This window comes from Lycorma delicatula, chromosome 1 (assembly GCF_047948215.1).
Source record: "Lycorma delicatula isolate Av1 chromosome 1, ASM4794821v1, whole genome shotgun sequence".
NCBI classification, from domain to species: domain Eukaryota; kingdom Metazoa; phylum Arthropoda; class Insecta; order Hemiptera; family Fulgoridae; genus Lycorma; species Lycorma delicatula.
In genome coordinates this window covers 78,904,999-78,929,274 of record NC_134455.1, presented here as the reverse complement: position 1 = coordinate 78,929,274, position 24,276 = coordinate 78,904,999, and the positions used below count along the sequence as shown (strand labels likewise).

The 24,276-nt window shown below is 27.1% G+C and overlaps 1 protein-coding gene across 1 annotated transcript in view; it reads left to right on the top strand.

Annotated features, from left to right (window-relative positions):
• LOC142319482 (uncharacterized) overlaps positions 1-24,276 on the top strand; it is a 439,670-nt gene that overhangs the window by 375,119 nt on the left and 40,275 nt on the right. The window contains exon 5 of the mRNA XM_075356813.1: positions 15,978-16,046. Within this exon, the coding sequence (XP_075212928.1) occupies positions 15,978-15,990 (13 nt within the window). The 3' untranslated portion in view covers positions 15,991-16,046. The remainder of the gene's footprint in view (positions 1-15,977; positions 16,047-24,276) is intronic.

The following is a 24,276-nucleotide window of genomic DNA, read 5'->3' as shown; positions in this document are numbered from 1 at the left end:
AAACTTTTAACAATAGTATTACAATATAGTTTCATTATAATTCATCCCTCACCCCCTAAAAAGAAACCTTAGTTTTTATTGGTTGTAAATTTTTTAGTGGAAGTTTTTATTAGTTTCTTCCATTTAACATAGTAAACAAATTCAAAATTTTTTTGGAAGGTGATTTTGGAGTGGGGGAGCAGGGAAAAATTAAAAATATCGATTTTAAAATTTTTTTTGATTTATTTAAACATGTAACGATGATTTGCATAATACTTCATAATAAATTATTCCCATCCCCAAAAAAAAAATCTTAGGTTACTTTTTCCATGTATGTGTCCGCTACGTAAGAATAAACAACCGATGCCAGAAAAGTATTACAACTTCACAGTGAAGAAAATCGTACATTTTTAGATTTAAACTTTAAACAAAAAATTTATTTCACAAGATGTATTCATACTTCCATTTTAACCGATAAAAAAAATAATATTAAAACTATAATTTGGAGTAGCATTATTGAAAAAAAATTAATTTCTATTTTAAAATGTATGGTTTTTATAAATTTTTCTATTTTTATGCATAGTCTTAAAATTTTTTATCAGTTTTATTCTTAATATCAGAGTTAGAAAAAGTTCATATCTTTTTTTCAGGAAGTGGTTTTACTGTTTCTCTTCCTTAAAAATATGATTATTTTAAACATTCTTCAATTTTTACTTCTTAACCCGTAGATTTGAAAAAAATTGTTATGTATTTTGGAATTATACCAACGTAAAAATTCCAAGCGATTAAATAAATAATTTCTCTTAGAGATCAAATCCAGAAAGAAGATTCCTTTCCGAAACTATTTTGAGAAACATAGCTTGAAGAGGTCTGCGTTTCTAAAACCGTAATTATTATTTTATTTTTTAGGATTATTAAAAAAAAAAAAAAAGAAATTTTCTCCTCTTTTTATCACTGATGTTACTGAATACATAAAGTCGATCTACCCTATGCAGATTAAATACAAATTGATTCATCGAAAACAGTTATAGAATTCAGCTAAAATTACACATGATTATGTCAATATGTGTAATATAAATTAAAAAAATAAGAGTTTCTTGACTTTACTATTGCTGATAACAAAACTAGCTTAATATTACTGAATTTCAGTGGCTTAAATCATATTCTTAATTTATTACGCCTGGATTCGCCTGAAGCTGTGTTATATGTTACAAAAATTGTTCCAGTTAATGAACAGGTTAAGGGTGGAATATGTTATGATATCAATCCAAGAACTTCTTAATGGTTAATCCTTGTTAAATATACTACAGTTTCCCAACCTCGTTACATATTTTAGGTTAAAGAAAAAGGTTCTAGTTACAAGCGAATTTTCACCTAGATTGGCAGTTAAGAAAATATAAGGGCACTCAGCTCATGTCGTTTTAATTTTACATTTGGGTGGGAATATTTCTAGGGGTTCCTTACTCTCTCTATCCACAATAAAGTGGAGTTCCATTGGTTGCCAGGAAACCAAAACATAGTAATAATGATATTGTGAAGAATGATTATCTTTTCCATTTACACGACTTGAACCCGTTTTAATACACACTAAACTGCAGCTAAAACTGATTTGTTTTGTTTTACATATGTTTATAACGCTAATAACTAATATAATTATTCTGAACTAAAACTGGGAATGATGCTTTTATAAATCTAGATTATTTATTAGATCTAACCGAAAAAAAATTTCAAAATCTGTAATTCGCGATGGGTATTCCTTGAATAAGATTCAATTTTTTTATTACTGGACATAGACTACTTGGGCAGCATGTGTATAGTATTAGTTTACTTTAGCACAGTCTTGGCATTAATCATTTGAGACAAAATTGTAATTTTGTAGAAATATTTTAAAAGATCGTAATCTTCTCTAGATAAAATATTTTGTCTTGCCATCAATCTTACGAGGCAGTAAAGTACATAATTTTGTGTGTAGTTTTTGAATTTTAATCGTTGGATATTTTACTGACTTATTTGAGGAACTCTAGCTTCATTAGACGTATATATGACTAGATTAATTTGGATTTTTGGGGGAGAGTAAAAAAGACTTTACGGCTGAAGTGAGTAATTAAGAAAATATCCCCGCGTCATTCTTAAATAATTCGTCCGAATAAAGTAAAATAAAAGAACCGAAAAAAAATCTTTTATTTTGATTCACGTCTTAATGGTTTTAAAATAAATAAAAATAAAATATCCCTAAGTCTAATTTTTACTTAGTGTATATAAAACCGGAAAAAATATATTAGTTATTAACATTTAAAAGATAAATAATATTCGTATATTAACAATAAGAATTCGTTAATTTCTAGTTATTTCAATTAGTCTAATATTAGCAATTGGTCTTTATGAATAATTTAATATTTTATTAAAAACAACGTTGTTAAGTAAACTTGAACGTGATTTGTAATGAACAGGGTAAATAATAAAATCTATTATTATACAGTAGCACGTGATATTATCTTTTAGTACTTCAGTATACAGAAGGGCATCCAGTTAAAAAATTCACAAAAATTCTGCTATCTAAACGTAATAAAACCTGAGGCGAAAATGTTGCTAAAAAAAATAAAAACCTGTTTTATATCGATAATAAAATATATATTTCGTGGGTCAATTTTTTTACTTATTATCATATAAATAATGATTTATTTTAAAGTAAACAGGAAAGAATTGTTAAATAATTTAAGTAGTAAGGATTAATCTTATACGTGATAACATTAAGTTTAATTTTGATTGCCATTCACATAACTTGATCCTTAAAAATTGTTCAATATTTAAGCGTTGATTGCGGCAAGGTTGTAAAATGCAAAATAGTATCAGTTAAGAATTAATAAACATTAACAAAACTATTTGACGGAACATTTTATTCATTTCTTGTAGTTTATTTACATAGATAATTATCATACGGAAAATATACAGTGAGGAAACAAGTTAAAAACAAGCGAGGTGGTAGGGGGGGGGGGTTTATAAAGTGGGAAATGATAGGGTGGTTGAATTAAGGTGAAAAAGAAGAAGAAATCGACAAAGAAGGAATGATGATGGGATGTAGTAGTGATTAAAGGAAAAAGTAATTCTGATCAACTTCTCAACTGCCTGCCTAGACTCGATATGTTTCTGCGTGTTAATCCGATAATTTGATCAGAGTTGTTCAGCTGACCTCCATCGATAAAACAAAGAGATATATTAATGATGTTACTAGACTCCTCCTTAAATGTCTCTGTCGTATTTTTATAGTTTAAACTAAACAAAACTCTTCTCTCAAAATTATTTTATACTTATATTATTATTAATAATTTGATTTAGTTATTTATGTATAGAAAAGTTTAAAATTTATAATGTTATAAATAAAAATGCTTAATAATAGAGGTTTTTGATTTTATTTCTACCCGGTAATATGAATAATACGATAAAAAAACTTGAGTATTATCATTAATTGTTTAGCAACCAATAATAGCAGTGGATTTATTTTATGTAACACTATATGTCTGGTGTTTTGGTAAAGTTCATTAAGTTGCAAATCGTGATAAGTAAGCTATTATTAAGGAGAAGTTATGTTATTAAGGATAAGTTTTAAATATTGAAAAATCCATTCTTCGAAAAGATTATGAATTTTGTTTATACAAAAAAATAAAATCAATTTAAAGAATTATAATACCAGTTGTACATATCACTGGAAGAAACATTGAAGGTTTAAAGATCCGTTCTATAAACGGCCCTTCTATTATCATTAAAAGATCTCTGTAATAATGTGTTTTCTTATTAAAGAAATCTCTTCTCTTCAGACATTTATCAGTATTTTTGTCGTACTGCGTAAAATTTTACTTGTTACGGCAACTCAATAATTTGTTATTATAAACCTAAATTATGTGAGACAAATAAATTATTCCCTCCCCAAAATTATGTTTTCCTTTTTTAATTCTTCTATTTTCATGAAGTTAAGTGATTTGCATTGGTGATACAAGCTGTAACATGCTTACTTGTTAAACCAAAAAACCTGAATTTAATTCCTAGCTACGGTCTGGAAAGTTCTCCATATTTCGGGTCAATCTCATTGTAACCAAAAATGGGATTAATAATTTACGTAACTTAAAATTACTAAACAAAACCTTTTTTCGTTTAAACTATTAAATTTATCAGTTTATACGTAGTTTACGTATATATTGTTTTGTAATATTGAATTTGATTACTTGCATATTTATATAAATAACTTCTTTTTTTTTATAATCTTAGGATGAAAATGATTTTATAAATTGTTTACAGATTTCTAAAAAACTTTTTTAAATAATATGTACATTGATTATGACTAATATACTCAGTTTTTAACATTAACGAATTAATTTTTTTTTTCTCAAAAGAATTTTTTCATTTTAATTTGATATTAAAGTAAAGTTACGTGCTTAACTGAGATTCAAAACTGAGAATTATCATTCAGTATTGTAAATTTTTTCATTTTCACCACAAGAGAACACAAAATGTTACATTAAAATGTAAAACTTTAATCTTTTACTTAAAATTAAACACGAATATTTGAAAAATATTCCTATTTTTTGGCAACTCATCGTAAAATAGGACAATCTTGAAATCTATGAAATCGTTTGAAATCTATGTTTTCGAAATATAGCTTCAGTTTTTCAATGCTGAGAAAGTATAACACCTCCAGTGCCAAGATTTTTTAAAAATTATAATTAAATTGTTTTAAAAACTTCTTCTTTATTCTTCTTGTGACAGGTTTCAAAGACGAAATAGAATGCATATGTCAGCGAAGTATATATTTTATTAGATTGATACAAATTTTATTGGGCTTTTTATTTCTTTAAGTATTTCATACACATTGTTAATTATTAAATCACAATTATAGTTCCATATTAAATCAAAAATACTTTTATAATGTTTATTATTAAACATAATAAAATTAAATTACTGTAATTTTTGTTAGTATTCAATGTGTATAAATAATATATTTACAAATCTTTGAGCGTTCATGCAGTAGTAAATTATTTTATAGTTTAATCATAGAGTTATATCTTACGTATGATAAATATTAATTTAACCGTGAAAAATTGATTATTTGTAAAATCCTTTTTTTTTTAATTTTATCTTTAAAAAAACTGGTTCATAGTTAACAAGTTTTATTTATTTATAACTAAGTGGGAGAGTTGAATTAAAATATTTAAAATTATTAATCATTATTATTATTATTATTATTATTATTATTATCTGATTTTTATTTTAAAATAACCGGCTGTTCCTGTTTTTTTTCTTACGATAAGAATACTTTTTAACCTTGATTTACAAATGATTGAAATTTATCTTATTTTAATAATTCGTTTCGAATTTTATAAGTATCAGTTATTTATTTTTTAATTATTTATTAAATGATACTGTTTGACTATCACATTTTAACATATCTTTGACACGAATTTACTTATTAGCCAACGACAAGTCTTAAATATCACCAGCTAATTTTTCTTTATCAAAGGTCTGAATAAAAGAATATATATATATATATATATATATATATATATATTTACATAACATCGAAAATCCAGTTTTTGAAAGCCTGTTTTTTCACCCGTTTTTCTATAATCTAACCGATTTTTACGAGAGAGAATATATATATATATATATATATATATATATATATATATATATATATATATTTATAGATCTTTTTTTTTTACATTTATTACATCATAAATTTCTATATATACATTTTTTTTCAAACTGTTTACATTCAAGAGGTTTTATATAGGCTCCTCTGAATGAAAAAATCTAGTATGGATATCACATGACTTCCTTGTACGCCTATTAAATCACATATACACATTTTTTTTTACAAAAATAAATTTTTGTTAAAAATTATTAACAAATCAATATATTTAAATTAAAAAAATAAAAAAATTAAAAAAAGAGATTAAGTTTGATTCGAATCGATGTGCCTTCTCCTTGTAAGAACCAATATTTCATTAATTAAAATTTTATTTGGCTATAACTCTGGAACCAATGAAAATAAGTAGTACCACTTATGATATATCGTTGAAAAGCTCTCAATGGGGGCTTATTACTGCAGTTAAGAAAATGTCCAAAATCCAAATGTTTGGAGTTTGACTAGTTTCGGCAGAAACTAGTCAAACTGGATTCAAAGATGGTCAAAATGGATATTTCCGTCGAAATTTGATTATATATGTAATTCTCTTAGAAATCCTTATTTGAGTACAATTATTACAAAATTGTGATCATTATTGACCATATCTTATGTCATACCTTAGATAACAACAAAAACACTTCGACAAAGTTATATTGAGGAAAAATCTCTTTATTTTCATTTAAAAACAAACAAAAAAATAGAAATAAACAGGGATGTGTAAAAATCCAGTCGAAATTTACTTTCATAATACTTTAATGTAATTCAGTAATTAAAAACACTTTTATTATTATTAATATTATCATTCAAATATATGTTATAATAATGAAATTATATGAAAATCTTTGATATTATCAATACGAATTTCCCCAGCATCTACCCGGAAGTATTTAGGCAAACCTTAATCAGATCAGAATCACAACTACATACAAAATAAATTCATTTTGAATTAGTAAGTTCACTAAAATAAAAAATTATAAAATCGTAAAAACAAAATTATTACATCATATATTAAGAATGCATATTTACAAAAATAATGAATGAAGTACGGAATAAAATAAAAATGTTGAGGAAGGAATTAAAACAGTCAATTTTTAAGTAAAAATTAAAACGAGACAAAAAATTCTTGTTAAATTACTAATTCTATAAAATTTTCCGTTACTTAACATTAAGGGATGGTACTACCCAAAATTATTTACGAGGCTTTTGTTCAAACAAGTTTTTTGATAAAATTTTATTTTAATTTAAAAAAATTGAAAACAATAATTTACAAGCCTGCACGTCTCCTGTACGAGTATTAAACTAATCCTAAAAAACTCACAAATATAGTATATTATTTTTATAACTTTAATAAAAATAAAATAATTTCATTACTTGTGCAAAAATACAGGTTGTCTTATAAACAACCGAAAAGAACTTCAGGACATATTCTACAAGTGTAGATTAAAAAACAAATCATACAAACATTTTGAAGCTTTGTTTTTGAGTCATAAGTTGAGGAAGTTCCGATCTTACTTCTGCTCTAAGGTTAACTAAAACCATACTAAAATTCTTGGAACTTAAATTAAGAGGTAAATTTCATATATAGTCATAGTCATAGACTATTTCATAGTCTTATATTTTGACCTAAAATAATTTAACAAAACAAGTCCTTAACTGTATATCTAGTAATTTTAAAAAAAACTTTTGTAAAATAAAAAAAATTGGTGTTGCCATAAACAATTTTTTTACGTTTGATGTTCAATCAATTAATTGAATTGCTATTATAAAATATTTCAACATTTGTAAAGAATTTAATTCCTAAAAAATCTATATTAGTAGCATTAAATGAAAATGAAGAAGTTTAAGGAATCTCCTTTAAATAAAAACAAGACAGATCGAATCGTGGCTGAATACTGTAATATTTTAAAACAAACTAAAAAATAGAAAATGTTTTATTAAAAAAATCATTTAATAAAAATAAAATGAAATAAGATAAGAGTTTAATAACACTATTTAAATTTCATTGAGTTATTTGAACAGAAATCAGGGTAAACTTTTTCACTGGCTACAACGAAGCGTTACTGGACAGGAAGTATTTTACTTTCTTTTAACTTATAAAACATATCCTGGAATTATTCTCGTATTTTGAGAGACACTCTGGATGAAATCCGATTCATAATAACAAAAATTCTTGAGTATTTTTTATACTAACAAAAATTAATTATATTTTGGAATGCTCATTCAGCGTAATATAAAAATACTTATTCTAAAGATTATAAATAATAGAGAAGTCTTGAAATCAGGATAAACGATTGCAGAATTCTAAATACGCTACAAAATTGAAGGATACACATAGGTTATAGACAAAAAGTCTGTAAAAAATTGTTCTCTTTATATTCATCTCTTTTTTTATAACAGACAACGTTCCCAACACTCTGATTTTAACCTTGATTACTTTCATTCAAAAATTACAAGGCATAACCTATTCACCGTGAAAATAGACAAGTAAGACATAAAGGGAAAAATGTTTGAAAATAGATTTTAATTTGTAATATTAGAAATAAATTATTACATTTACCAAAGTAACAATAATTATAAAAACATCAAGTCAACATCGATTACTAGTGTTAAAATTTCCAACTATAAGCAACTTGTCCTGACTGATTGACTGATTCATCAACGTCCAAAAAAACTAGTGTAGATAAATTGAGGTGTATACATGCTTTTGTTACGGTATAAGTCACACTAAGAAAGGACTTATTTAAAATTACAAGTTTAAAGGGTTAAAATGAACATAAAATGAAATTTACTATTTTTTTTTTTGTTTAATTTATTGGTAACATATAAATAAATCTTGTTTTTTGGTATGATTAATGTTCATGAGAATATGGTAAAAATTAATTTTTAATTTTTTTTTTAATTTCTCGATAATAAATGAAGATATCAACTTGATTTTTGGTTGGTGTGTGTAATTTCTATGTAAATATATAAAAAACCAATTTCTACATTTTTTGAAATTTAAAAAGTTGTGAAGAAGTGTTAAACATTTTTGAACAAAAATGGCATATTTTCTCCATTTCTGACTGTATTAAAAGAGATATTTACTAGATTGGGGCTTGCAAATACTCTTCAGATAAAAATATAAAAACCATTTTCCGTTTTTTTTGAATTTCGATTTTCTATGGGTTGCGACGGTGTAAGACGCAGCGGATCAAGTAACGTAGCCTCCGTATGTACGACACGACTGGCTGCACCCGTCACCGGTTATTTGACCAAAAAACATAAAAGTAATTTTAAAAAAATGGAAAACAAACTGAATAACCCCTGACCGCGGTGGAAAATGCAAGTAACCGTAGAGCGCGGGTGAAACTGCGACAGGGATGCTAGATTGGGGATTGTAATACATATTTTCTTTATTTTTATTGGGTTCTGCTTATTAGTTTTTATTGGATTATTTCAATTCATTAAAAGTTGAATTGGTCTGACAACGATTGTTCAATCTTTATCTTCCTTTTTTTCTTTATTTAAGTGTTGTGCAACAATTCGTTGTTTATGATACATTCCTCCTATATATTTAATAAGATTTTATTTACCATTTTATCAGGATGAAATGAAAAGCTAAATACAATATTCTTGAAAAAATAAATTTTATTTATAAATAAATAAGTTTGCTATTAAAAGAAATATGCGGGTGAAGCCGCATTGAAATCGCGGGCTAAGCCGCAAGGGGGAACCCTACTTATTAAGAAAATAAAATTTGATGATTTTATTGCATAATTTTCTATCGTGTTTAATCAACAAATTATAAAGATTGTGGAGGTATGAAGACATTATTATTTACGTATTATCTCGTCAGGGAAACCGATTGCAAATTTTTTTTCAACAGCAAAACAAAATGTAATGATATTAATAAAGATTTGAAATAATTTGTATGATTTTCAATCGATTTATTTTTAAAAATTTTAGAAAAGATATATATATTTTATTTTTGATCAAGAAAAAATTTGTTAGTGTGCTTCATAATTTATACATATATAATCACTTACAGCCGATGACAAGTTTTAAACAAATCTGATTGTTAATTCAATCACGTCTCAAAATTTTCATCTGTAAATATCTTGGTTGTTGTCTAGGAGATTGATCTCTAAATGATTTTTTAAATTTTTTACTGTTTATAAATATTTTTCACTTATTTGGGCAATTTATACTTTTATTTTTAAAAGTTATATAATAGTTCGTTTATATAATATGCCACGGAAATTGGTAAATATTCAGAAATTTTAAATTAAAATGGTAAAGAACTTCACAGATTTGATGCGATGCTGTTTCTCGAAGCTATGTCTTTAATATATTTTTGTTTATTCCAATAAAATATATATATTTATTCTAAGTAGAATTTTGATTTGCTGCAAAGTAATCAAAACAACTGACGCAATTTTATACCAAATCATTTTCGTATCTATCCATTTGTTTTTCACTTATTAATATTTATCAACACGAAGTTCAAGAATTTCACTTCTAGATGGAACGTATTTTTGCCATTTAATGTTTTTCTTTTTAAAGTGTAGATTATAAGTGCAGACTGAATATCCAAAAGTCATTACTACTGCCAGGATAGAATAAACGAGGAAGAAAAGTTTTTAAGTATGTTAAGCCGTAAAACTCAAAAATCTTTATAAAAATCAAACAAACTCCATATAATTTTTTAAAAATTTATTGACCTTTCAACAAATTTATGTGAGCTACCATTTGTTGGTAGTACTTGAATTTTTTCTTCTTTTACCTGCATTTAATTAAATACTATACGGCATGATGTTAATATAAAGCTTAAAATATTGAAAGTCTTTCATTTTTAGTACAGTTCTGTTAACGTAATCATAATCCTAATACATTCTAACTCGAATAAATAATACATGTACATTTACATCATATTTTCATCGGTTGACCTCTCCCTACTGCAATCATATCACAAAAAAATTAAAAACTGAGAAATTTTTGTCGCATCTGTTAATTCATTAAATTTAATATTAAAAGATCCACTTGAAGTAACTTGCTGAATTATCTGATCGCGAACATCGGCAGCTATGTCATCGATTCGCCTTGATACTGTGTCTTTAGAAAGCGGAATTTTTTGTTTTTTCCACACCAAATAAAACATTGATCGTATCAATCGCATCAGGCAGTATGAAGTTTTCTGCGATTGTACGGGGTTTGAACTTTTCTTAGCTGTTCTTATTGCTGCGAGATAAGATGCTTTAAGTGTACTTTATCAGTACGGCCTGATTTACAAATAGAAGCTTGTTGAATTCTTAAAGTATGTAATTTTGTTTAGAAAAATTCCAAGCGTTTACTTTTATTATCCGGATGTTTAGTTTCAAAGCGCCGAGTTAATTTCGATGGTTTGATGCTTTAATCGAAGAAGACATGAAAGAAACCAACGCACTGTAGCTTTCCATCTACTGAGATTAAAACCGTAATTTAAATAACTCTCATTCTACAAACTTGTCTTTTTACCAATCGATTCACTGGATGTAGATGGCTCACTTCGTTTTTTCACAAATTTTTTCAGTTTGCATAAGAGTCTAATTGAAAGAAATAAAAATACATTTTCACCGTTTGACCGCGCAATAAAAAACCCGAAACCTCAATTGTTTTCATTTTCAATGAAACTACGCTTTTAAAAACTTAAATAAAGTCATCAGACGAACGCTTCGCATTCGAAAATAAACTGACGTTCTGCATATCTTACGGCCTTTTATACTGCTGAGAGCACGACGTGTTCAAATTATCATATGCATGTTTGAACACTACGCTCACAGAGTGACTACAAGACCAAATTACAAGAAGCACGTACCCAGAAGTTGGAACCTATAAATTGCTCATGTTTGTACATTTCATATATGCATATTTACACTCATTGCTATCAGTGCAACTAAATAGTTTTAACTAGATTTTATTGAGTTGTGATCGGAGGGTCGCGAAATATTGATCGAAATATTTTTTTTTACTTTTTATGGATAGTGGAGCTGAAGAGGTTGAGAATTTCTGATATTTTTTGATCTGTGTCATTTTTAATTACCCCATGATATAAACCTAAAACGTAACACTAAATTTTTGCTCATCTAAAATGGTTCTGATCTTATTGTTTCTCAGAAGCTAGTTTTCTACATGATTTTCAATAAATAAACTGCAGATAGAAAAGCCAGATTAACTGCAGATTATTTTATTTGTACCGTTATAGGGCATGCAGATCTTGGTTCATCCATCCTAGACAAATACTGTTAAAATCTTTCTTGATAGTCACGTCATTCTCGATGGAAAGTATTATTTTAATTAAGGTACCATTCTTTTTACTAACGGAAGAAACATTTATAAATTATTTATATCAAATATTAGTGTTTCCTCTACTAACGCCGTTTGTAATTTAATGGAACGCTCTTGGAATAATTTAAAATACAGTTCATCAGATTTATTTAAAACGTAATTTAAGCAAATACAATCGTACCAACCTGTAATGATAAAACAATTTTTTATCGTACAATTTTACAAACAAAATTTATTTTGTTACGGTTAAGATGAAAAATTTTATTTTTAATTTTATTTATATTTTATTAAACAAATTCAACTGTTTTATTTATTCCTTTTATCAATGAGTTTTGTTACAAAAAAACTTTGTTATAAAAGGTTCATTGAAATTTTGAAAAGACTTTGTCCCTTAGAATAATGGTTATTTATCTAGCAAGTTCATATTTTACAAAAAAAAAAAAATAAATAAATAAAACTTCAAGACCTACAGATTATAATACTTATGGAGTTTAATTTTACCCATTCCAATTTAATAAATTAATAATTTTATTATTATTGGTTATTTGTCCTTTAATAAATTATTTTTTCTTGGAAGTTTATAATTTGTAATTAAGTTTAAAAAAATTTATAAAAAACTTTACAAGTTTTCATTCCCTTTGGTATTATTAATTTTTGATTTGTTCATTTTTGTTCACTCAACAAATTTTACGGAAAATAATAATACCACAGGGAATCAAAACTTGTAAAATTTATAATAAATTTTTTTTAAATATTACTTATTTTTTAAAAATAAGTAATTTTTTAGAAACGTTTTTTTAAAATATTGACCGATAAATATTTAAATATCAATATAAATGTTATTTTTTATTGATTTGGTCTAAAATCTTTTGCGTGGGAAAAACTTTTTTCAAAATTACGAGTTGTAGTTATGTAATCAACGTGGTAGTGGTTCACACAACAAACCGAAAACCGGATTAGGATTCAAGCTATTAGAAGATTATACAATTAATTGAACACTCTTATATGTTAAGATAATTAAATAAAAAATCTTTACATCGATTATTATTAATATAATTCTTAATTGTAATTAGTTACATTTGCATATCCTTTGCATTCATGAATGCATCAAAAATGTTTTGCTTAATTCCAGCATCTCCGGATGTAATATGTTACCGATAGAAGCCAATTCTGGAAATAGACACCGAATCCTGAATTATTTAAGACCGTTGTTTAACACTGTAACAGTAGAACGTCCTGTCTCTTGATCTACTCTTTACATAGATAGCAGTTCTGAATGCGCTAATCTAAAGAAAAGACAGTCGGTAATTCATTAGTCAATCCTGTCTGTCAGTTTTTTCCTGAAAAGAAAAAAGTTACCTGATTTTGCTTTGTGAACCGACCAGTCCATTTTTATAGATCACGGTTTTCTATCAGAGAGGGTTCACTGACCTAAAAGACTTGTTAAATTTCTTCGTTAACTCGACAAACAAGTCCATTTCATGGATCAATCAATTCTTCTTCATTTTCACAAATTATTTATGAATTTAAATTTATAATAGCCAATTATGTTTTTTCATAAAAAGATTTTATTAATTATTATTTGTACCGTAAATTAAGTTAATATGGTATTAAAACAGCAATTAAATGGAATCGATCAGTTTTTGTAGAAATGATTTTATAATTTTTTTTTTTTAATATACATTATTGTGTTTTCCTTATTAGACAAATTTGTTAAAATGTTACTCCATGGGAAAAATCAGCTGACCATAAACGTAATCAAATTAAAGCCTAATGAACCCAAACATATAGAAAAAATCTCCAGTAACATATACAAAACATATACCTATTTCCTTATAGGATTTTGTACTGTTCCTAAAAACTTAAACAGGAATTTTATATTTATTAAAAAATTACATTTAACCAAATACGTAGATAAAAACCGTAGAATTTCAAAACGATTTATTCTCATAAAAAATAATAATTTATTTCATTTCTTTAATTCTTTCTTTAAAGAAACTTTATGCGAATTATCCAGAATTTTTTGGGTGTTTTTAATTACCCAGAAAAGAATTCTCTATCGAAATTTAAATAAATTTTTAATAAAAATTTTCTTATATTTACGCACATAAATTTTTTTCCCTGAAATTGTGTGTACTCAGATATATTTTCACCAAAGAAATCACAAAATCTTAATATGCTAATGAGGACGGGCCACCACACAGTGATCTAATTCAAATATTTCACATTAATTAATAAGAAAATTTAAATTCATTTAAAATTTCTCACTAAAATTAAAATTCATTTTTGGAAAGTTTTAATTTAAAATAATATTCCTCACAGGGTAATGAAACCCTCTGATTAAAAGGTTTTCATTTTAAATGGACGTTCCTGAAATGAAACTGACTTAAATTGATTTACAGTACATTTTCATCTCTAGAACATGTTTTTGTTTTAAAAAATCTATTATTTATAACATTTAGCTAGTTTTTTCCATTTTCCTTAATTAAAATAAAAGTAATTGTCAATCTTTGTGGTGGAATGGTACCTGAGGTTCTGGATTAGAGTCCCGATCAGACATGGTATTTCATTAACATCCATCAATAGCCGCAACAAACTGCCAACCAGAATAAACGGTAGATGAAATAATTATTGTTGTATATCTATTTATTGTTCTAAGGGAACAGATTGCACATATTTAAGTGTAAAAAAGAGAAAAAATTACTTTCCGATGAAGTAGAAAATTAAATTTGCTAATTTACATTTCTGTTGACTTTAATGTTTGAAAAATTTATTTTTTATTGGAATTCTTTTATCGGATCCAAAACCTTAATTACGTTTTACTAAAAATTAATCTTAACGTATTTCAGAAGATACAAAATATTACAGCAAGATAATTCGTTTGAGTTTACCTCCTGAAGTCAAATATGTTGTTTAAAATATATGAACTTTATCTGTTGTTAAAAATATTTCAGATAGAATTGTTTTTTGTTTTAAATTATACGTAAAAAAAAAACTTTTACTAAACAGAATTTTGTTATTATTTTCCTTTTCTTTATTATTTTTGCACTAAAAAATAACATATTTAAGTACCGTAGAAATAACTTTTTTGTTTTGTTTCTGTTTTATTGTAATAATTTGTTTTCATTTTAAAAATAATTTTATATTCATTTGAGAAAAGAGTAAAAAGGTATAAAATTTTAGTTTCAATATTTCTTTAACATAATAATTTTTCCAAAAAATTATCAATCGTTACAAAACTAATTATGAATTAAATAATGACCTTTAAACTTACCATCCACTATCGTGGAATGGTAGTCATTCGTTTAAAAAGTTCTGGGTTTGCGTCCCGATAAAGTCTGGTAATTTTTTTCTACGTATCACACACACACACACACACATATATATATATATATATGATTATCCCATAAGCTTTTGATGTGAATTAATCATCTAACAAATAATAAGGAATAAAAGTCAGATTAAAAATGTTAAATTACTACAATTATGTATTCATTCCGAATTTTTTATATTTTATCAACAATGTTTTTGCAGGAAACCATTTCTTCCAACGAACTTTTTCCACCTAATTAATTTAACTATATTTATATGTAGATTTCTTTTCATTCATAAATTATTTCTTTCTTTAATTAAAGGCTGAAGTTTTCATGATAATTTATTTTATGATGCATTAATTATTGTTTTTTATTAATTGGGCAAAACTGAATTTTTTCAACCGTTTTAGAAGAAATAACTTTTTTTTTAAGTTAGTGCAAAAATTTTTTTTTTCTTAAATTGTAAAATACTTCTGATATTTTCTTAATTATTTGTTGTATAGTAATTTTCTTATTTTCTGGTTTTGATTGCTACCTAATTTTAACCCTTAAAAGTTTATTATTTTGAAAAGTTCCTTTTTGTAAAAAAAATTATTCAATACAGAAAAATGTTTTTATAAAATTTTATTTTTTAAAGAAACAAAAAGAATTTTTATTTTATTTTTTTGTTGATTTTAATACTTACAATTGGGGTGTTACAGAGGAGGGCTCTGACAGATGGTGGGGCCGCCACTTGTGGAGGGGCGCTTGGAAATCTAGTTACGGGACTGGTGATGACAATTACATACTATTTTAATAGAGTTATAAATTAACATAATTTTAATTATTAAGCCTAAGCTTAATTCTTTCTTCTATATTAACAAATATTATTTTACTTTATAGTGAACATTAAATATTATTATTTATTATTTCGTACATATATTATTTACCTGTTACATATGATAATATTGTTTAACGTAAAAGGTATATTATTTCACACATATATTTTACAGTAAAATAATATTTAATTACTAGAATTTACTCCTTAAACATCAATTTTTTATAAGAAAATATGAAAATACGATCGACTAAAAATTAAATTTATTATATTTTCTTCTTTTATGCCTATATTTAAAAGCAATGAATAACTTTTTTTTTTATTTTTGGTCTTTTTCTATCACTCGGTCCTAAACTGTCATCTGTGACCGAACCCCGTGCATTAATTAATGTCCTAATAAAAATTAATTTAAAAAAAAAAATAATTAACCTATTTTTCTTAGTGCAATAAATTTCAAAACTTTTTATTATTATTCTTAATTATTTTCAATCCAGAACGTACTACTGCTAAAATATTGTATAAAATATGTATATCTGTAAAAATTATTGAGCGTTAAAAAATGAAAACAAGGAAATCAATCTTAAGGATGATTTACGATAAGATACCTCAGATATACACTAGTTGCCCCCGGGGCTGGTCTAGGGGTTAACTCGTCATCGCAGATCAGCTGATTTCGAAGTCAAGAGTTTTGAGGTTCAAATCCTAGTAAAGGCAGTTACTTTTATCCGGATTTGAATACTAAACCGTGGATACCGGTGTTCTTTGATGGTTGAGTTTCAATTAACCACACATGAGTGGTTTGATGGAGTTTCAATTAACCACCGACCTGAGTCTGTTCAAGACTACACTTCATATACATTCATACACATCCTCTGAAGTAATACCTTATGATAGTTATTATTTTCCGTTAGTTTCCGATATTTTCCGATAGTTATTATTTTAGCCTCCGTCCTTATGGACGGAGGCTAAAAAAGTTATAAGAGATGTACACCAGGACCGCATTATTATTCTACTTTTCCTGTCTATTTTCTTGTCCGAATATCTTATTCTTTTATCTTTTTTTCTGTTTTTATTCGCAGCAAGATATTTTTTTAAATATTCATCGAAAAAACCTACAAATTAAAGAACATTTAAAATCAAAGCTTGTCTTACTTGGAATATTAAACTTTTTACACTCATTAAAATATCTGTACTTCATCATGATGTTAGTTAAGTGATGAAAACTTTAAAAAAATATATATTATTTTTCTATTATTCATTAAAATTTTATAAAAATTTATTTTTATTTTTATAATTTTATAATAATGGTTTTTTTATGAGACTTTTTAAAAATGTTCTCTCCATAATTATCTCAATATAAATTATTCAGATATTTATTATAATAATAAGTTAAATCATGTAAACGGGATTATATTACAAATATCTACCTAAAATTTTGTTTACACTATTAAAATATTTATTAGTAATATTCCTTACATATTTATTTACAGTACTTAAATTTTAGTTTTATTTTTGAAAATCATTGTTTTATTCTGTGTTCTTACAGCTATTTTTCTCATAGAGTATTAGCAGTTTATAAAAAAAACAAATTAGTACACTATGACACCCTTGTAACATTTTAAATGTGTTTGTCGTGTAATTTATTAATTATTTAATTAATTTATTTTTTACTGGTTAAATATATATAATTCATGCGTGCTTTATATGAGAAAATTAAAGACCAAGAGAAAACAAACTACACAATATTTGTCAACAATTTTCACTGGTTTTAATAAATCAGGTTTAGTTGATAATTTTTTCGAACTGTTTTATTTTCTATTGATTTTTTTTAAATCCATGAAAATATGTAAGAGAAATGTGTTTTTTTTAGTTTTTTTGTTAATTATAACTTATATTTTTGATTTCTTTGTTATATTTTTTCCGTTTTGAATAACATTAAGGAAAATACACGATGTTTAGTTGTTTATCCCACTACTTAATCTACAATAGTAAAAATCAGTGGATTTCTATTTGATAAAAAAAATTAATTAATATTAATATTACAATGTACTTACTTAATTAGTATTACAATGCACGTTTATTTAGTAAATCCTTATTTACTATCTTAATCATTTTATATGTTATTCAACATAAAAATATGCAGTATTATTATTTTTATTCCTTTTTTGAAATAAAATATACATGGATACTTCCACATTTACATATAAAATCATAATTTCGCTATATTAAACAAAAACATCTGATGTGAACACCACATGATTTCCTTGTACGCCTATTAAAATAGATACACACATTTTTTTTAAATGAAAAATACATAAAATTTTATTTCATTAATAATTTCTGATATTTTTTCATATTTTATTTTGTTTAAATTCTTATTTAATTATTATTTAATATATAAATATATATATTTTGCCATCAGAGGTTAATAATTATTAATAAATCAATATATTTAAGTTAAAAAAAAAGGATATGAAGTCAGATTCGAACCGATGTGCCTTCCCCTTGTAAGATCCAAATATTTCATTAATTAAAATTTTATTTAGCTATATCTCTGGAATCAATCAAAATAAGTACCACTTATATCGTTAAAGGCGTCAACAGCTATGGGCCATTAGCCCGGTGGAAATTGGTAGGTATGAAAAAATACCATATGTCTGACCGGGATTCGAACCCGGTATCTCCGAAAGAAATCACGAGATACTACCTACTTGGCCACGAAGTTCGGCAAAATAAAAATTTATTTTTATAAAAATAAGCGTTTACAGCTTATTAATTAATAAATATTTGTATCCTTTTTCATAATGAAAGAACATGAAAACTCTGAGTACTGCGCAGCTGAAAGCAATGGAAAACTACAGCTGCTTTTTTTCCAAGAAAATGTGGCTCTGCATTTTCACATATACAATAATGGAGGCGCCTTCCTTGGTAAAATATTCCGGAGGTAAAATAGTCCCCCGTTCGGATCTCCGGGTGGGGACTACTAAGGAAGGGGTCACCAGAAAATTAAAAAATAACATTCTACGAGTCGGAGCGTGGAATGTTAGAAGCTTAAAAAAGGTTGGTAGGCTAGAGAATTTAAAAAGGGAAATGGATAGGGTAAACGTTGATATAGTAGGAATTAGTGAGGTTCGGTGGGAAGAGGAAGGCGACTTTTGGTCGGGTGACTTTAGAGTAATTAACTCAGCGTCAAATAATGGGCAGGCAGGAGTAGGTTTCGTGATGAACAAGAAAATAGGGAGGAGAGTGGAGTATTTCAAGACGCGTAGCGATAGAGTCATTGTAATAAGGATAAATTCAAAACCTAAACCGACAACGATTGTTAACGTCTATATGCCTACAAGCGCCCATGATGATGATGAGGTAGAATGTGTATACGAAGAGATTGATGAAGCAATTAAACACGTAAAAGGAGATGAAAATTTAATAATAGTTGGAGATTGGAATGCAAGCATTGGAAAAGGCAAGGAAGGAAATATAGTGGGTGAATACGGGCTGGGCAAAAGGAATGAAAGAGGGGACCGACTTATAGAGTTTTGCACGAAGTATAATTTAGTAATTGCCAACACCCAATTTAAAAATCATAATAGAAGAATATACACTTGGAAAAAGCCAGGCGATACTGGAAGGTATCAGATAGATTATATCATGGTTAAGCAAAGATTTAGAAATCAACTCGTTGACTGCAAAACTTACCCTGGAGCAGACATTGATAGCGACCATAATTTGGTGATAATGAAATGTAGATTGGGGTTTAAAAACCTGAAGAAAAGGTGTCAGATGAATCGGTGGAATTTAGAGAAGCTTGAGGAAGAGGAGGTAAAGAAGATTTTTGAGGAGGACATCGCTAGAGGTCTGAGTAAAAAAGATAAGATAGAAAATGTAGAAGAAGAATGGGAGAATGTTAAAAAGGAAATTCTTAAATCAGCAGAAGCGAACTTAGGCGGAATAAAGAGAACTGGTAGAAAACCTTGGGTTTCAGACGATATATTGCAGCTGATGGATGAATGAAGAAAATATAAGAATGCTAGTGATGAAGAAAGTAAAAGGAACTATCGGCAATTAAGAAATACTATAAACAGGAAGTGCAAACTGGCGAAAGAAGAGTGGATTAAAGAAAAGTGTTCAGAAGTGGAAGTGTAGAATTACTGCGCAGTGCAGGGGAGGAGGCGATTGATAGATTATACAAACTGGTGTGTAATATTTATGAAAAAGGGGAATTTCCGTCAGACTTCAAAAAAAGTGTTATAGTAATGATACCAAAGAAATCAGGGGCAGATAAATGTGAAGAATACAGAACAATTAGTTTAACTAGTCATGCATCAAAAATCTTAACTAGAATTCTATACAGAAGAATTGAGAGGAGAGTGGAGGAAGTGTTAGGAGAAGACCAATTTGGTTTCAGGAAAAGTATAGGGACACGGGAAGCAATTTTAGGCCTCAGATTAATAGTAGAAGGAAGATTAAAGAAAAACAAACCAACATACTTGGCGTTTATAGACCTAGAAAAGGCATTCGATAACGTAGACTGGAATAAAATGTTCAGCATTTTAAAAAAATTAGGGTTCAAATACAGAGATAGAAGAACAATTGCTAACATGTACAGGAACCAAACAGCAACAGTAGCAATTGAAGAACATAAGAAAGAAGCCATAATAAGAAAGGGAGTCCGACAAGGATGTTCTCTATCTCCGTTACTTTTTAATCTTTACATGGAACTAGCAGTTAATGATGTTAAAGAACAATTTAGATTCGGAGTAACAGTACAAGGTGAAAAGATAAAGATGCTACGATTTGCTGATGATATAGTAATTCTAGCCGAGAATAAAAAGGATTTAGAAGAAACAATGAACGGCATAGATGAAGTCCTACGCAAGAACTATCGCATGAAAATAAACAAGAACAAAACAAAAGTAATGAAATGTAGTAGAAATAACAAAGATGGACCACTGAATGTGAAAATAGGAGGAGAAAAGATTATGGAGGTAGAAGAATTTTGTTATTTGGGAAGTAGAATTACTAAAGATGGACGAAGCAGGAGCGATATAAAATGACGAATAGCACAAGCTAAACGAGCCTTCAGTAAGAAATATAAGTTGTTTACATCAAAAATTAATTTAAATGTCAGGAAAAGATTTTTGAAAGTGTATGTTTGGAGTGTCGCTTTATATGGAAGTGAAACTTGGACAATCGGAGTATCTGAGAAGAAAAGATTAGAAGCTTTTGAAATGTGGTGCTATAGGAGAATGTTAAAAATCAGATGGGTGGATAAAGTGACAAATGAGGAGGTATTGCGGCAAATAGATGAAGAAAGAAGCATTTGGAAAAATATAGTTAAAAGAAGAGACAGACTTATAGGCCACATACTAAGGCATCCTGGAATAGTCGCTTTAATTTTGGAAGGGCAGGTAGAAGGGAAAAATTGTGTAGGCAGGCCACGTTTGGAATATGTAAAACAAATTGTTGGGGATGTAGGATGTAGAGGGTATACTGAAATGAAACGACTAGCACTAGATAGGGAATCTTGGAGAGCTGCATCAAACCAGTCAAGTGACTGAAGACAAAAAAAAAAAAAAAAAATGAAAACTCAAAAATGCCGCCTCAATTTTCATTTCTTTTTTTTGGAATTGAATCATCGACATGCTGCCTCGATTTTCATTGTAGTTCCGTTGTCTATAATCTTCTTTTTCTTAATGTTAATGTGAAACATTTAATTATAAAATTATTAAAAATTAAATACCGAACAAAATTAAAGACCTATTTATTATATTAAAAGTTTTTGGGATAATCATATAAAACAAATATTTATATCTGTTTGTAAGATACGAATTCCTGTAAAATACTTATCTTAAATTATGTTCTGTTTTTATTTTTTAACATGTATATCTTAAAATATAACGAATATTAAAACCTTATAAAGATAATTTGCAAAATTAAAAATAGAATAATAAACTTTTATAAACCTTTTATATAGTAATGCAATATTATTATATCCTACATAAAAATTATTTTAGAAAATGAATTCGTATTTGTGGAAATACAGTAAAGTGCATTATTTAATAAATAAAAAATAACTTTCATTGAATATTTTTTTTCCACACCTCGCTTTTTTTACTGTATATAAAATCTTCTGAATTAGGTTATATGATATGTATCAAAAACGATTTTTAAATAATATAATATTTTCTACCATTACCGTTTTTTTTTTGTTCGGCGAGTCGGAGGAATCCCATTTACGGGTGATGTGTCGGAATATTACCGTTATTTAAATTGCATTTCATTCACGAAGATAAATGTGTACATATATGTAGTTGTTATAAATTAATTAAAAGAACGGTTTTATTTTTATTAATACAGTCAGGTATTACTAAAAACCTAGAAGTTACTGATTAAGTGTACAAAGTAAAGAAAGATTGGAATAGAATAAAAACCATTAATTTTTACGATGGGTTTATAAAAAAAGTTAACATAGTATTACAATCAAACGCAATAACTAACTATCAAACAAATAAAATAATTGCTTGAAAATATTATATAACATCGTATAAGAATGCCTACATAATATATAATATAAATTATTATAATTAAAGCTATTACGTTAATTTAAACATTTTCTAACTAGAAATCTCTAATTGTATTTATTTAATTTCAAACAAGATTTATTCATTTATTTTTATCTTTAAAGCTGTAATGTAATAATATATTATATGTTATGGGCGTGGTGAGATTTGTCGTATGGTTTAATTCTATTGGTTAACACAGCCATCTTTCTATTGCCCTTCAAACATTATATTTTAAAAAAAGACTAATATAAAAAATAAAATATAAATTTATTCTTTTTATTTCTTTTTTATATATACCTTATAGTGATAATATTCATTAATATTTATATATGTATTACTTAACGATTAAAATATTATAGTTAGCAATATTTTATTTCTTAATCCTAAATCGATTTTTTTTGTAATGGTGTATAATGTTTTTAACCAATTGGAGATTACGAGGATTTTTCTTTCCTGATTTATATAGACTACTTCATAATATACTTATTAGAACTTATTACTTTATGTTTGACATAAGGCAAAAAAATTGGTTAAAAACGACACCTCTTTCAATGTTTTAGGTTTTACGGTTTCGTAATGTTTTATAATACATGGTTATTATAAATGATCGTTCCAATTACAAAATTGAATAAATCATATTTAATAACACTCAGATAAATGAAAGTGTATATCATGGATACCGATGTTCTTTGGTGGTTTTATTTCAATTAACCACATATCACGGGAAGGGTCGACCTGATACTGTACAAGGCTATACTTCATTTACATTCATATATCATCCTCTGAAGCAATACGGTGGTTCCGGAGGCTAAACAGAAAAAGATAGATAAATGAAAGTCTCATCAGTGGAAAGGTAAACTCAAATTTTTAGTAGAACATTTGGTTTACAACTTCACATCACATGTGTTCAACGTAAGTGTGTCACGCGACATATATCGAGCATGTAGTCCAAATCCTGCCTTACACATTGTAACATTGGACGATCCACTAATGCAATGGCCTTTGTGATCCCAACACGAAGATCTTGGATGGTAATCGGTAAAGATGGCCGATACACGCGTATTTTGAAAAAACCTCAGAGAAAAGAGTCACAGCAGAGTGTAAGGTCTGGGGAACGTGGAGGCCATTGCAAACGTTCATTATTGTCACAGCCAGCGCGCCCAATTCATTGGTAGTTGCCTATTCAGTTTACGTGTGACATCTAAGTGGTAATAAGATGGTACCCCCAACATTTTGAAAACTAAACCTTTGATATCCTATTCCAGTTGTGAATATTTGTGGTCTTTGCACGAAACTTTCTCTCTCACATTTTCCGCAATTTCTTTGCTTATTCGTGGACGGCCTGTTGACTTTCGCTTGCAGTTGCATTTATAGTCAGAATACCACTTACCAATACTGGGTCCACTGGATGCATTGTCACTAAACTTCCTGGAATTATGTTGCTCAATGATAAAAGAGTTTCATACATGAAAATCCAGCGCACAAAAAGTCTTCTTTTTTTGTTAGCAGCCAATAATTTCTTTCCTATCCCCTCCAAGTAACGAAATCAAAAACTATACGACAGCTGTACCAACTACTGAAAATTTTAGATTTTTTCTTTCCATTCATGCTATTTTCATA